Genomic DNA, 15,025 nt, shown 5'->3' with positions numbered 1-15,025 from the left:
ATCTGGAAACTAAGCAACTGTGTCAGATGAAAGTGGGCAGCCACATCGAGAGAGAAATCCAGACTACAACAAACACTGAACCCAAAGAGTCTGATACTCTCATGCAGTTAGACGAAGTCGATAAAAAACCGAATCCCAAGATAGCTCAGCTAAAGAAAAGCCATAGTTTAGCATTTCCTGATGTTGAACAGCAACAAAAAAATGAACGGATTGTCGTGAAAAAAGCTAAGAGGATGAAGTCAAGCTTGCCATCTATGACCAAAACTAAAGACAGAGATATTGATGTAGCAAATAAATGTTTTCCAGCATCGAGCAGTTGTGGGCAGGATGAGAATGCAGTTGGTAGATCTTCAGAAAAGCAGTTGTCTGCAACAGCTACTCTACCTCATACTAATCTATCTCATACAAACTTTGATGGCTCCTTGACTACGACTAGCTCTGAATCCAGGATGCTAAGGAGTAGTCATGTTATTAGAGACGATATTGTACCACTTGCAAGTGAAGAGTTGGTATCAAACAAGTTGGACAATGTATCACGTTCCATGTCCTTGCATGGTGGTAAGAACTTGTCCAACAAGTGTGCGAGTTCTCATTGTGAATACGAGAGAAGTTTACATCATGTGCATAGTAGTAACGACGTATGTGATACCAACTCTCAACGTGTCAGTAATGAGTTATTAAAAGACTCTCTAATGGCTCAACCATCATTTTCTGTTTCCAGGAGGAAAGCAGCGACTCCAAGAGAGGCAAGAACATTGAGACGAAGTGGACGTTTGAATACAAAACCGACAGACAAATGTGGCTCAGCGTCAGACAGTGTTGAGAAATGTGATTCATGTTGGAAGTCAAGTGGTATTGGCACTCAAACTTGTTTAGAGGATGATACATTGGAGGCTAACATTTCTGATAGCTCAAACGATTTGGTCATTATGAACCCTCCTACTGCTAGCAGTAGTTGTTCTGATGATGATGACGCTGCGTTACAAAGTTGGAAGTCATTTAATGTATTGCACAGTGTTCCATGTGTTGCAACAGGCACTGTAGTACAGAGAGATCATGAGCTTGAGAGTGTATCTTTACTCACGGCGAATGACAATGGACCTGAAGTTACAGTTGAAGGTGGGAATAAAGTTTGTTTTCTAGATGATCTGTTTGTTGATTCTGGTTTTTATATATAGAGAGTGAATTCCAATGCCCAGTGCATCCAATGAAGGAGTCTGATAAGAGCGGTGTGGAAGGCAATCAATGTGTAGGTGAGAGAAATGATTACAAGGACTTTGTTGATTCCAAAATTGGTGAGCATAGTGTTAGTTGTTTGCAAGAGAAACAAGGGTGTGATAAATCTGACAAGCCTTTTGAAAAGGCATCGTTCTTATTGAGCGATGATGATGAGTCAAGAGATAGGTGTGTTTCTGGCCCAGCTATCTCTCTCAGCAGTGATATGCTACTCGGTTTTGAACACATAACTAATGTCACAGCAAAAGTGAATGAGGGTCAGTTGGTGGTAGGACATCAACCTCTTACTCATTGTGTAGCTCACGTTAACTGTAAGAAAGATATGCATACTGATCAGAAATTGACTGGATCTGAAGTGGCTGTTGGGACGGTTGATGGATCTGAGGTAGCAGCAGGACAAACTCTGAGATCAGTTTGTAAACATGCAGATGTGGTTACAGCAACAGAAAGCAGTGTCAAGTCTGGAGATGCTAAGATCATAAATAAAGCGAAGAAATGTCAAAGACAAGGGAGACGTGATCGACAGGCAGTGAATAACAGTATCGGAATAGACCAACAGAAGATCACAGAACAGAAGCTGAAAAAGTCTGTCAATGTGTCATGCAAAGAGGCAAGAATTGATAGTGCTGGTAGAACTGAAGAATTATTAGACTTGGATGACATGCCTCTTATTGCATTGCTCGCAATAGAGAAAGAAATGGATGCTGGTCATACGTTGCATAAGATTACTCACGAGGAACATGAGACATTAACAGATGAGAAGGGAGCAGATAGAGTACCAAATGTTACTGAGAGGCACAGTAATGCTATAGACAACAAAGTTAGTGATGGTACTAGAAACATGCCTAAACTACTTGTAAAGAAAGTTAAACTAGTTCGCAACTGGAAAAACAAAACCAACAAGGAAGGTCTGAGAAGTGGTAAACAGAAAGCAGACCATCAGATGGACTCAACCAAGGAAGCAAGAGACCAGAGTGTTAGTTGTGCTGATGAGGCTCATTTTGTATCTGACAGTGGGCAGTTCTCTGTAGAAAACGAGACATTGGCCACTGGTAAGCTATCAGTGACAAGTGATTCTTCTGTTCGAGGTGGTAGCTCAGCTGATAGTGAAACAGCACAACTCATAGATTTGAACGGTGATCAGGAAGTTCTTATCGATCCTTATTCTACACATGCGAGTACAGACAGTGTAAAGCTGTCACAGGTGTTCGAAGAATCGGTTGAACAAAGTGAACAAGCCAGTTTATCTGAATTGAGAGATGAATGCTTGGTAGGTTCTCAGTCTGAAATTACAAATGCTGGAGTTACTAAACCTGCATTGCAGTACGAGTGCATTGATGCAGATGAAGATGCCACAAACTGTCGTAGTGAGAGTACAGAAGAGCATCAGTCATCTAATAGATATTCTGATGACGTTGTCGGAGCCACTAAATTCTTTAAACCTGAGAGCACTGAGGCATCTCACAATTTTATGTCAAATGGTGACTTTGTAGATGACAACCAATGTGATGTGAATGCTGGCGTGGATAAAAATGTCACTAGTCATTTAGTTACACCATGTAGGCGGGATGTTACCTCGGATATTGTTGCAATACAGCATACATCATACGGTGATGGTAAATTGGACGATGACGATGACGATCGAATCTCTATTCATGCTGATGATGATGACCTTAATGATATTCTCCCTACAGAAAAACACACAAGAACGCCACCTGTTGATTACAGCATGGAGTCAAGTGAACCAGCAGAGAATGCTAGTACAGAGGAGCTGGCATCTAATGAAGATGAGCTTCACAGTAATACTAATGAGCATCCTTTTCATGTATGTGACTCTTCTGCAACATCAAATACGGACTCATTCTTATTACAAGCAAATTTGGATTCATCACAACAGTCAACAACTGATGTTGTATTGCCCTTAATTGTTAGTGCTTCTTCAGAAGCAAACGATGCATTATTGCTTGGATGGGCAAATGATGAACTGCAAAAAGATGCTACTGATGAGTTATCTCAGTCAAATGACCAAACAACTTCGAACTTGCAAGACTGTTTGCCTCAACTGTCTTCTACCAGCAGACCTCCATACTCACCCCATAGTGTCTCTTCCACACCGTCTTCTCACTATCTGACTCAATTGGAATGTGTTGGTAAGAAGTTCTTAGATTCTCGTGGATTTGGATCTCGGGGAGGACTAAGACTGTTGTATGAAGAGAGTTGTATGTTGCTCAATTCAAAGTCTCATGTAGGTAGGTGGATGCGACGGAACAGGGTGTGCAAATTTGAACTGTTGCCTGCACGCTGTCGAAAAAATAATACACCTGAAGGCTGTTTCATACAAAATCATTACACTATAGAAGAGATGGCCGATAAACTGGTAAGTACTGTGTGTCATTTAGTGAGTTAGTACACTCCACTAGGCCAAGTTACTGTTTTGATTAAATTTTAACCGTCTGTTAGTTTGTGAACTATTTGTGACTGCTGTTGATTTAATTTCTTTGTATCTATTATTTAAACCTATGAGCAAGTTATCAGATGAAGTATCTTGATGTTCAAGGAGGGCTGTATGTGGCTATGTAACTGTAGAGAAATTATGATATGCAGACAGCAAATTGTTTATCACAGCAGCATTTGCACTCTGTCATTGTGTCAGGTGCTGTCATGAAAGACATTGCAGAATTTTTAACCAGAAAGAATTTGATGAATTTGAGAATTTAATCTGACCAAAAGGGAAGTGTAGTATTTATTAGGTCGTATAAACTTAATTATTAGATTCTCATTTCTGCCAGCACTTAAAGTTTAGGCTCGCATCAATACAATTTAAGAATTAGTTGGTTTGTCTCTTTACACGTTAAAAGTCTGGAATTTCAATGCAACTATGTGTTGATCATATGTCGTAATCAGTTGCAATGTGTGTTGATCACCTGTCGTAATTAGTTGCAATGTGGTTGAATAGAGACAGCATTTACAGTGTTTGTCATCGTCCCAAAATGTTCAGATTTTTTAATTCTGGAAGAACTGCTTTGGGGCATTGTTCCTGAACAACGGAGCCTCATTTTTGTGCAGTCGGTATGCCTTTACAGCTAGCTAAATTTGCTGCAGTGACTGACGAGTTTGCGACTGCAATGATATATACTGCTTATTTCATTGATATTAAATAAATACTAAAATTTACCGTTTGCTACACTGAGAACAGGATGTCAAGAAGATGAGAATCTGATAATCAAGTTTATGTTGCCTTATGTACGAGGTTTTGTCATGGTCTCACAAGGTTTATGCCTATCATATGACAAGCAAAAGGTCACGAGCATGGAACAAACTTGTTTTTGTAGAGCTCAACAACAGTACCTGAACAGTCCACGGTTATGGTGACATTGCCTTGTAACATCAAACTGTAGTGGTGTATTAATGGTAATCAGGAAGTTGTAAAGTTTGTATGAAATGGAAAGAAGTGTGTATTGTGCAAGACTGGACATTACATCTGCATTATTTATAGTGGCAAATAAATTGTGGTCTTTAATGCAAGGTGGTAGTGGAGGCTTATGATTGTTAGTGTGTGTTATCTCATGTTACCTGTCTGTCACTCTGTTTTTCTGTCATCTGTTTGTGTTTATTGTCAGTTTTCTGGACTTGTGTGTTTTCTGTATTTTCTGATGCACCAAATGACTGCCAGTGCATTGTACACCCACTAGTATGTTGCACAGACATTTTAACCACGTGTTGTACATCACACTATTCTTGCTCAAAGACATAGTTTTGTGTGAGCAAAAATGTTGCTGCAGTACAGTAATCAATGTTATGGTGCACTTGTTTGGTGTTAGGGTTGGGCTTCTATTCTCGCTGTGTTTCTCGATGAGTTTCGTGATGCTCTGAAGAAGTATCCAAAAGAAGAATTGGATGCACTGTTTATCGAAAATAGTACAAGTAGTCATTCTGAAAGTCGACAACCACCACAACTAGCTGATTCAAGTTTGCCTTGCCTTCTGGAAAAGCAAACTGATCTTGATTGCATGGATACTATGCAGCACTGGTCTTTTATACAGGATTGCAAAATGAGGGGAATTCCTTTGAATGGTACAGATTACTTCCAGCTGTTGGAGAAAGTTTATCACTCACCGGAATCGAATGTCGATGTAGGTTCCTTCTGCTGTAGTATGTTGTGCAGTAACTATTATATTACTTTTACAGATTGGACTGAAATGTTTTGAATGTTTGGGAGAATTTGACTGTCAGTCAGGTTACGAGTTTGGTCTGATCATCTGTCTGTTGTGTCGAAGTAAGAGAGCAGATGAGGCGTTTGAGATGTTTGAAGTGATGGTTAAGAGGAATTTTGTTTCAACTTCTGAGAGTATTTTTCAACTTCTTGAGGTTTCTCTTGCTAGTTCTGACAGGTAAGTATAGAGTGTTGTATTTGTAGTACACTACAATAGGTGTGTGTGTGTGTGTGTGTGTGTGTGTGTGTGTGTGTGTGTGTGTGTGTGTGTGTGTGTGTGTGTGTGTGTGTGTGTGTGGTGTGGTGTGTGTGTGTGTGTGTGTGTGTGTGTGTGTGTGTGTGTGTGTGTGTGTGTGTGTGTGTTGGAATGATCTAAGTCTCTCGGTTCTAACTGTTCCTTGTAATTGTAACTTCTGTGGCTAGGTTTGTGGAGCTGATGGAATTCACACTAAGACACAGCTTACTGGATGTCAGGTAGCTTCTTGCTTTTTAGTCATTTAATCAAACGTTTGGATTTTGAGTTTACGTTAATTTAGAATAAGTTTACTGCTAGCGGCATTCTTCTACCAAGCTGAAGACAGGGCAGCATACTCTGATCAACTTTGGTCACTTGTGAACGTGAGTCACTTGTCGGGAGGGAATTCAATCGATTACATGTCACAGGCCACTAATCTAACAATAGACAAACTAGAATTATAAGCAAGACATAGAAACTGCTTTGAGCAGTCTGTCACATGGTTGTGGGCAACTCATCTCTAGCTAATAGTATCTTGCATGTTTTATTAGTTACTAACAGAGGGCCTGGCTCGCTTTGCTTGGGCTAGTAGAGCAGGATTCACGTTTAATTAACACAATTCCCACATGGTTGAGTTGCCCGTTCTGTACATGTATAGCAAATTAACAAGAATGTGTTGTCTGTATATGTTACTACGTCACATCTAGAACCCGGATATAGTCAGAACTATCTTGCTTAATTTGACGTCCCTGATAAGAAGCGACTTGCTCTGTACATGCTGTGTGAGGTCACTAACAGGCACTTTGTATTTGGTGCCAATGTGTCGTTCTAAAGAAATATGAGTGCAAGTGGTTGCGAGTTTAATCAGCAAGAAATTGCGCCATTGCAACAGAACTCTGGAAGACAGCGACACCTTCACTATCAACTTTGATCAATTCGGCGTACACGCACAGTTCGTCCTGCAAACTTTGAGCAACAACAGCATCCTCATTGATACGGGCGGTACACAGACTTTGAAAGGGGTCTCTTTAAATCGCTAATGTGTACAACCGAAATGTGCGTTTGCATTGTGGTGTGGATCGCAGTCTTTATGGACGCTTTCGTGGCGATTGGCTCGGTAGTTTTGATATGATTGATGTTACGGACAGACAGACAGATCAGACTTTCATATATAGAGAGAAGAGATGAGGATTGTGGAAGAAGCTGATAATCCTTCACTATGAGATAGTTTTAGGCATTAGTTAGTGACCATCTTAAAAGTTTGCTTTTCTTTTTCAACTTTTTGTATAGGGTGATTTTACACCAATAATCAGATTGGGTATCAGTCACTCGTCGATATGGGCATATTGGTTTATATGGGTATTGATAAACATTGTGTTGATGCTTGCTGGTATCTTGCACACGTGCAGTTAGAATGTATGTAGCCACGTGAGTCACTTGGGTGGTGGCTAACAAGAAAAGGGCGTTGCTCATGTTGGATCATTTGAGGTGATTGAGGATGCAATTCACTTGCCGCAAGCTTGCAAACGCTGATATTACGAGGTGGCCAGACAACAAAGATTTTCAATAAGTCTTATGTATCACATGAAAACTCAACATCGGGATTAGAATGTGTGATACGAAAGGCCAAACAGGATGAGAAGATTGAGGCTAAAGACCAGAAGCGGACTAAAGTATTGAGTCCTCGGTAATGATTGCTGCTGGAGGTGTGGAAGGGGACATAAACAATTCACATGTGCAACACGTGTTTTGGAAAGATAGCGCTTGAATCAAGGCCTCTGTTAATAGTACAACAGCCATGATGCTTGGTTTATCTGTCTGTTGCATGAGCTGGAGCCAAGGTATTCTGTATCCAGTCGGAATACATAACGGACATGGTTCTGCTGAAAGTGCAGTGCGTGAAGAAGTTTGGATTGCGGTCATGAAACAGGTGGATGAAGCATCGTTCCTGAGTTTTATGACAGATGGCTGGATTTTTGACAATGTCACTGCAAGCTTTTCAGTCTTGCTGTCCCTGGATAACCGACAATTTTGAAAGGAAATCTGTTATTTTTGTCTCCTCTGGACGAATGTCATACTAGTGAGCACCTGTATTGGCACGGTAGTTTCTTGCTATTGTTGAAAGGGACATGTAATGTGTTGCACGAACAGGCATGGCAAGCCGATGCGATCCATGCCAGCCTACATTTACATGACACACTCGTTAATTAAATTCAAGCTAGTGCTTTGAATGGACATGTCTGATCTTGCTCTAGTTGTCTAACATGTCTGTTTTGTTTAGGAGATTAAGATTAAACAGCTCATCCTTCCAGTATTCACTTACATTCATTTGATTGAGCAAGTTTTTCTTATTCAATTGCTAAATTCTAGTGTTATGAGGATCTTTTGTTTTTAGAATATTTTACGAAATCAAGTCTGTTAGTGGAATTGTTGCTGTTCTAAATTGTGATGCACTCACTAATGTGATGCTATCTCTTGATATGGAACTAATTCGTGGAACTATCAGTTTGGCAGTTGAACAGAAAATGAATGAAGCTACTGTGTTTCTGTACACATCTTTGACACCTAATCAGCAATACAGTTTGCCTTCTAACATAATTGAGAAGCTGTTTATTTGTTTTTGTGATTTTAACTGCGGTCAACTGGTGGACGCTGTCAGCTACATGATACATGAATTGAGCACACCGTGGAGCTCTGGCATGTACGTCTCATACATACACTGGTTGTGTAGATCAAACAGATCACCTCAGGCATTTGACTGCTACAAGGAAATGATTCAATATCTAAACATCAAAGGTCAAGACGCACAACTTGTGGAGTTTATAGTGGACAGTGCTGATCAACTAATTGCACAAGAGTTGGCACTTCATGCATTACAAATTGGAGTCAAGGTGTGTATTAGTAGGTTGGTGAGAGTAACTGTATGTAGGTGTGCATGTGCTTGTACCTTGGGTGTGCGAGTTTTGGTGTGCGAGTTTTGGTGTGTGTGTGTGTGTGTGTGTGTGTGTGTGTGTGTGTGTGTGTGTGTGTGTGGTGTGTTTGTGGCAGTTGGATGGTGTTATGTTGCTGTCGCAAATGTCAATCAAAATCCGTTTTATGAGTTACAGTGCTACTTACCAAAAGTAGATTGGTTAAAGTAAAAAATCATATTTCATGCATTTCAGACTGTAGCTGAATGAACTTAGACTGATGAAATGTGTGTATGTAAAGCTCTTTTTGTCAAGGTTACAATTCCGTGATCAATCATAATGTGTAGCAAGTAAGAGGTACATGCATGTAGTATGAATTTCCATTTCTAGCATTTTTGAAAGCACTAAATTCTGCCATGCACTAAAGCACCCTGACAATACAAGGGTCTTGCATAGCCAGACTTCTCCAAAGGTCCGGCGACGCAAGGCTAGGGTGCCAGTGGTATGGGGATTTGTGCACCCAGGGATTTGTTTACCCTTGCGCTTTGCTCGCAATTCCAGACTGTCAACTCGATGCTCCAGACCTCATGTTGGGTACACATATCACCGGCGATGATGCAAAGCTGCTGGTGATTTGCCACCCACCCCCACCCACCCCCACCCCCGGTGATTTGTGTACCCTTGTGCTTTCCTCGCCGTCCCAAACTGCTTTCAAGCTACTCACGATCGTTTTGCAAACTCTCTTTTCTGACTGACTCTTAGAACTACCAGATGGTAACTCAGACTCAATCGGATGATGACTGTGGCATGTGAGCATACTACACTAGACAGCTGTAGCACTGAATTCATTAGATTCGGGTTGTTGCAGTTGTGCAGTCGAAAGTGTGTCTACAGTCGCAAGCAGTTATGTATCATAGCACGTAGAATTGATTTGCGCTCATCAATGCATGTACAGCGATATCTTCAGTTGCTAGTTGAGAGCTGCAGGCTTGTAGACCCATCTGTGCCTGCAGCTGAGTCTGGGCTCCTCTCCAACTAATGTTGAAGTGAATCTTCTTCGTACATCAACAACATCATGCTGGTCATGCAGCAACAGATTGATTACTAGACTTCACCTCACAAAACGACACTTAGGATGAGTAGGTATTCTGTATCAATTGCTTGAAACGATTTAGTCACGGTCTGGGACGGCGAGCAAAGCACAAGGGTACACAAATCATCAGATGCACAAATCCCTGTAACGCCAGGGATTTCCAAACAGCGCCCAGCCAAAAGATTGCCCACTGGGTGATTTTTTGGAAACTTCTTATTTACAGCCCAGGGGCCACTAATGAGAATCAAGATTGTGGTTCGCAATTCAATGTCGCGGCCCGAGTTGGTTGATATTTCGAGGCTGTATTAGTAACGTGTGTTACTATACTACAGTGTACGTACAGGTTTGGCAATCAGACAGCGGTCTTACACTGTGAATTAAAGAAGGAACCTCAAAAGAAACGCCTGACAAGAAGTGTAGGAGGGCACTCAGGTGTGGTCGCACTCCTAACTTTCTAAAGACTACTGGGATGTTGCAAGATGGGGCTCACACTTGCCTACTCTGTGGTACTTACGTCAATCTGCCAATTTCCAGAGTTTTGTACAAACCGCCCGGGTGCTTATTGAGAACGGATTTTCTTGCATAAAAAATCCTATATTTGTATTGCTGTCCTGGGTGCTGTTTCAGAAATTCTTGGTAAGCAGCAGTTGCCGTGTTTTTTTATTTCTTTATGAATTATCATTATCTTTGTTTGAGGTTAGTTATGGAGACTAACTTGTAGTAACTGATGACAGGAAAATAATAGGTTTGGCAATAATAATTATTGTTGGATGACAGCATTGGAGGATCTTGCTGATTGTGATGTGGAGCCACTCAGTAGCAACCAAGAACGTTGCTGCCGTAGTAAGACCCACTGCATGACTTTGTCTAAATTCAAGTTCAGAAGACTCTGCTGTCAGTTACTTTGACATGCAGTGAACCCTCACCACAGAGATGTGGCCCAAACTGTGTTCACGTGACCATGCAATACAGTAGATTAAATGCATTTGTGTACACATATGGTCATCGCTGATTGAGAAAGGCCATTTTACATTTACTGCAGGTTAGTCACTGATTAGGCAGATGTCAAGTTTCTACTTGTAGTCAAGTATAAGTAGGAGTCGTGACTGGTTATTACGGTTGTTTGACAGTGTTGCTCATGCGTGATGGTTAAACTGGTCTCCAATTGAAAGTAGCAGATTGCCCTGTAGGTGCTATGTTGTCGTATCGAAGTTTGGAAACAGACTAACAGCATTGTCACAAGTTATTGTAATTGTCTATGTTCAAGAATTCATAGCTAATGGTTGTGTGAATACGTATCTAAACTGTTAGTGAAGGCTGGATTGTACACATAGCCTTAGCAAATTCAAGCCTACTAGAATTATCAGGGCTTCACAATGTGATCATTCACAGCAGATGAGTAACTAAATGGTTGTCAGTTGCTTCTGGCAATCTTGTCTACTCTTGTTGGCTGTTCTGCTAGAACTATTCTCACACAGCTGTTTTGAACTCGAAGTCTCAATTAACAAACTGTTCGAATATTGGAAAGCACTCTGAGCGCAATTGCAGCCATTGATCTTTGTTTCATTCTTTTCATATGGAGGTGAATTTGATGGCAAAACTGCTGTGCAGAGTTGCATGGTGTGAGAGCCAAATGCATATTTTAGGCACATTGGTCTTGGCAATCCAAGGCTGTAACGGATGATGGTGACTAATTATGTTTTACATGGTTTCCAGTAGTGACAAGATTCTGTTGTATTGTGTGGAGCCTTGATAATGTGTTTTGTCTTCGGAGAAGTGATGGCAAGCACCTAGAAAATCTACTGATCAGGGCTGGTGGAACACTTCAGATCATGAATGGGGCCAGGTCTTGCACGGCCAAGCCCCATTCATGAAAAAAATAGCTAATTTATTTAATCACGTGAACCAATATTTCCGGAAGTTCTCGGCAAAGGCGTGATGGAAGTCCCATTTTCAGAAGTTGGGTAGGCCATGCCCCACCTGACCCACCCTGCTCTGCCGGTCCTGCTGACTCGTATTGTCAGGAGCACTGTATGTACTGAGTAGTCACAAGTATTATTATCAAGACTTGTGTATACATGTGACATCTGCGGCATGCATGTGCAGTGGAAATTGGACCATTTGACACAGACAGAGCCATATATGGCATTTGTCGTTTGATGAAGGTTAATTAACTCCAGGTAACATGGTTGAGTTATATAGCATGAACATGATAGTAAAATGCTAGCATAAAAGTTTGTAGTGTAATAAAAATACTTGATGTGTGTGGTGTTTGTGTTTCAGCTTTCAGCCGAACTTGTAAATAGAATAATGCAATGGTGTCAAGAGCAGAAGCACTTCAATGGCCTAGCGAATATCTTGCTTGAGGTACAGTCTTTATTTCTTTGATAAGGATTGCATAAGATTTGATGAATAACGTTTGATCAGTAATCAATCCTATGTGTACACTGTGCTCTTCTGGTTGCATGTATATTTGGATACTATTATGAGGTGTTTCAACACTTGTTGCAAGTATGGTGGACATGTAATAAGAGAATGGATATATTGTTGTGGTGTGCAACTGTGAAAAATTATTTTCATGGGAAGCGATAAATGCATTTGATGTTTGTGGATTTTATAGACTGATTAAGTATAGATTAGTGATTATTTATTGATTAGACATTAATTGATTTAGAAATTGATTGGAAGTATTATTTAAAGATTGCATGGATTGTTCATGTGAGCGAGCGTGCCACACACACACACACACACACACACACACACACACACACACACACACACACACACACACACACACACACACACACACACACACACACACTTATTGGAACAGTTTTGAGTTTCATGGATGTTGGTAAAGAGGACTAAAGATGTGCTATGGCATACTATATAGTTTCAACATGTTGTTTGTGTAATATTTATTATATTTTTTGTGATTGTTGTTGTAGAGTATCAAAACAGGGATTGATATCAAGCTTTCTTGTTATGGTGATTTGATGGATGTAGTGGTCAGAGAGTGTTGTGATATTGGCTGGAAGATATTCATGGTGCTAAGAAAGAATAGAACAGCCGAACAAGCAAGCTCTTTCTCTCGTCTCAGCTTTCGGCGCCTCATCAAATATTTGACGGTGTGTTTCATTGTTTTATTTTGTTGTGGTTCTGATTCTGATTGCTTGTTGTCATGTACTAGATATGTGTTGGGGCAAACAGCCCTGCTTGGAGTGTTGCAGCAGCCATATATTGTGACGTCATTGACTCAGCAGAATCAATACCATCGGATGGTCGAGAACCTGCTCTTCGTCGTGTTATGGTACCTGCCTTGGCACGTGATCCGAACCAGTGTAGTGCTCTGTTTACAGACTTTGTAATTATGATTAAAACATGTCGTCAGGAAGACGATGGAGTGATTGGAGATTATCCGTCGTACGACCTGTGGGAAAGTGACAACATTGTTTTAAGTCGAATTGGTCTCGAATTACTGACAGTGTGTAAACATGAGGGATTATGGGAAGAAGGCTATCGTGTTCTTTTCTCTTTACATTCGTGTCGATTGTGTTATTTGAAAGCCGCGCCGTTTGGAACAGAGCACGAAGAGATCAGTGTTTGTAAAATGGGTTCACTGGCTGTTGATATTTGCTTGCAAGTCCAGCTTCCTAACAAAGCGGAGGCTCTTAGACTTGTGTTGAATTCAACAGGTTGGGCTTGTCCTCCAGATGGCCACTTCAAACCGGAAGAAAAGCAAGAGCATACTATGACTTTAAAGAGTGTTGCTGATTGTGCATTGGTGTTGAATGAACCAGCATTGGCATTAGAAGCAATTCAGAAGATAAAAGATAGCGAGGGAAATTTCATCAGTGCAATGTGCTCTGATTTGATAACATATGGTCTCGACATTCGCAATGATGTTTGTCTCTGTTTGGAAGCTTACAACGTTGCTGAACAGCAGAACATACGTCTTCCACCAGTCGTCGTTTCGTCGCTTGTGGCAAACCTTGCGTCTACAAATCGACTGCCTTTGGCAAGGCAAGTTTTCTTATTTGGGCTTTCTAGTGGTGCTCTGGCTGTGCATGGTACTAGAAATGAGCCTTGGAATGTTGCTATTCAGCCCGACTTTTCAGAAACTGTGATAGTATTTGCTGTCGAACGTCAGCTGTCTTTGATGGCTCAGCATAAAGTCCATCGAAGTGAACAACTGATTATTGAAGTGCCTGTTAACGACGACAATGGTGAAATTGCTAATCGAATAAGCAATGTTTTGTCAACTAGAATGACCCCACCATTGTATGCAACTCATTTTCCTGATACAAAGGGGGAGCTTGTTGTCTCTCGTGAATCACAGACATTTTGGTTTTCTGTTCATCCCGATGCTGCCACTTGCTGGTTGACTGGCAAAGCCTTATTTCAAATTCCTTCTTTGATGTCAAGCCCTAAACCGGTTGATGGGAAGAGCGATGAATCAGATTTAGTTTCTCCCACCCACTGGGACTGTGGGGCATCAGACAATCCTTTTATGTCATACAATCAATCTTGTGAAGGTGCTTCTACTGTAGATGACAAAACACCAACAACAGCTTCACACGGTGGTGATGGCTCTGACTTGCCAATTGCAAAGAAACTGATGCTTGACAAATTGAAGATGGACGTTAGTAGTCGTGTATGCCATCACCTTACACCTTACTACAACCGAAACCAGATTGATTCACTTGATAGTTTTCGTCATCTGGCAAGCAAAATCACCAATCGAGTGTTTGAGAACGAGCGTCGCTTTGCCAAACGAACTGGACAGCCAGCAGAGTTTACAGAGGCAACTGAACGGGAAGTTGTGGCTAGGGTACAAAAATTTTTCAAGAAATATCATGTTTATAAGAAGAGATGACCTAAGTGAATGTTCTGTTCCTTTGACAGTTGATTTTAAGTTTAGTGAGAGGCTGATGAGAAAGAACTGTTTGAACTCACTTAAGCTTGTTTGGTTTTTAGTTAGAAGCGGTGACTTCTCGGATGGAATATGAAACTGTGTCTGGTTTGTACATTGTAGGTTGAGTAAGTGTTAAGCTATTTATGATTCAGCAGCAGATGTATAATAAAAATTCAGCACCAGATTATAGAAGGAAGTGTGCAGCAAGAGTCTGCTAGACTCGATCCAGTCTCTCTCCGCCCTCATCATTCCCCTGATTGTCAATCCTCGTTTGCAAAGAGTCTGCAGGGATAGTGTTCTTGATTGTCTTGCAGTAATGCCTTTAATAGTTTTAATTGTTGTACTTTGTAATGTTGGAATTGCCAGTACCGATATAACACCAGATTATTTGTTTATCTAGTGCACATGATCAAATTTATTTTGA

General features: G+C 40.9%; 1 protein-coding gene across 1 annotated transcript; it reads left to right on the top strand.

Moving 5' to 3' along the window:
* The first annotated feature begins 8 nt into the window (after positions 1-8).
* LOC134177400 (uncharacterized) lies at positions 9-14,819 on the top strand. Its single transcript, XM_062644180.1, has 11 exons — positions 9-1,119; positions 1,179-3,613; positions 5,058-5,369; positions 5,425-5,627; positions 5,873-5,923; positions 5,986-6,067; positions 7,966-8,021; positions 8,080-8,575; positions 11,970-12,053; positions 12,635-12,814; positions 12,877-14,819. Exons 1-11 carry the CDS (start codon positions 27-29, stop codon positions 14,560-14,562), a joined length of 6,678 nt encoding a protein of 2,225 aa, XP_062500164.1. The 5' UTR covers positions 9-26; the 3' UTR covers positions 14,563-14,819.
* The last annotated feature ends 206 nt before the right edge of the window (positions 14,820-15,025 follow it).

This window comes from Corticium candelabrum, chromosome 1 (genome assembly GCF_963422355.1).
Source record: "Corticium candelabrum chromosome 1, ooCorCand1.1, whole genome shotgun sequence".
NCBI lineage: Eukaryota > Metazoa > Porifera > Homoscleromorpha > Homosclerophorida > Plakinidae > Corticium > Corticium candelabrum.
The sequence above is the reverse complement of the archived record's forward strand: the minus strand, read 5'-3'. Positions and strand labels throughout refer to the sequence as shown.

Coding starts and splice junctions, on each gene's coding strand:
- LOC134177400 (XM_062644180.1), top strand. CDS start 27: ATGAAAGTGGGCAGCCACATCGAGAGAGAAATCCAGACTACAACAAAC. Junction 6,068..7,965: donor AACTTTGGTCACTTGTGAAC/GTGAGTCACTTG, acceptor TGTTTTGTTTAG/GAGATTAAGATTAAACAGCT. Junction 12,815..12,876: donor GCCTCATCAAATATTTGACG/GTGTGTTTCATT, acceptor GTCATGTACTAG/ATATGTGTTGGGGCAAACAG.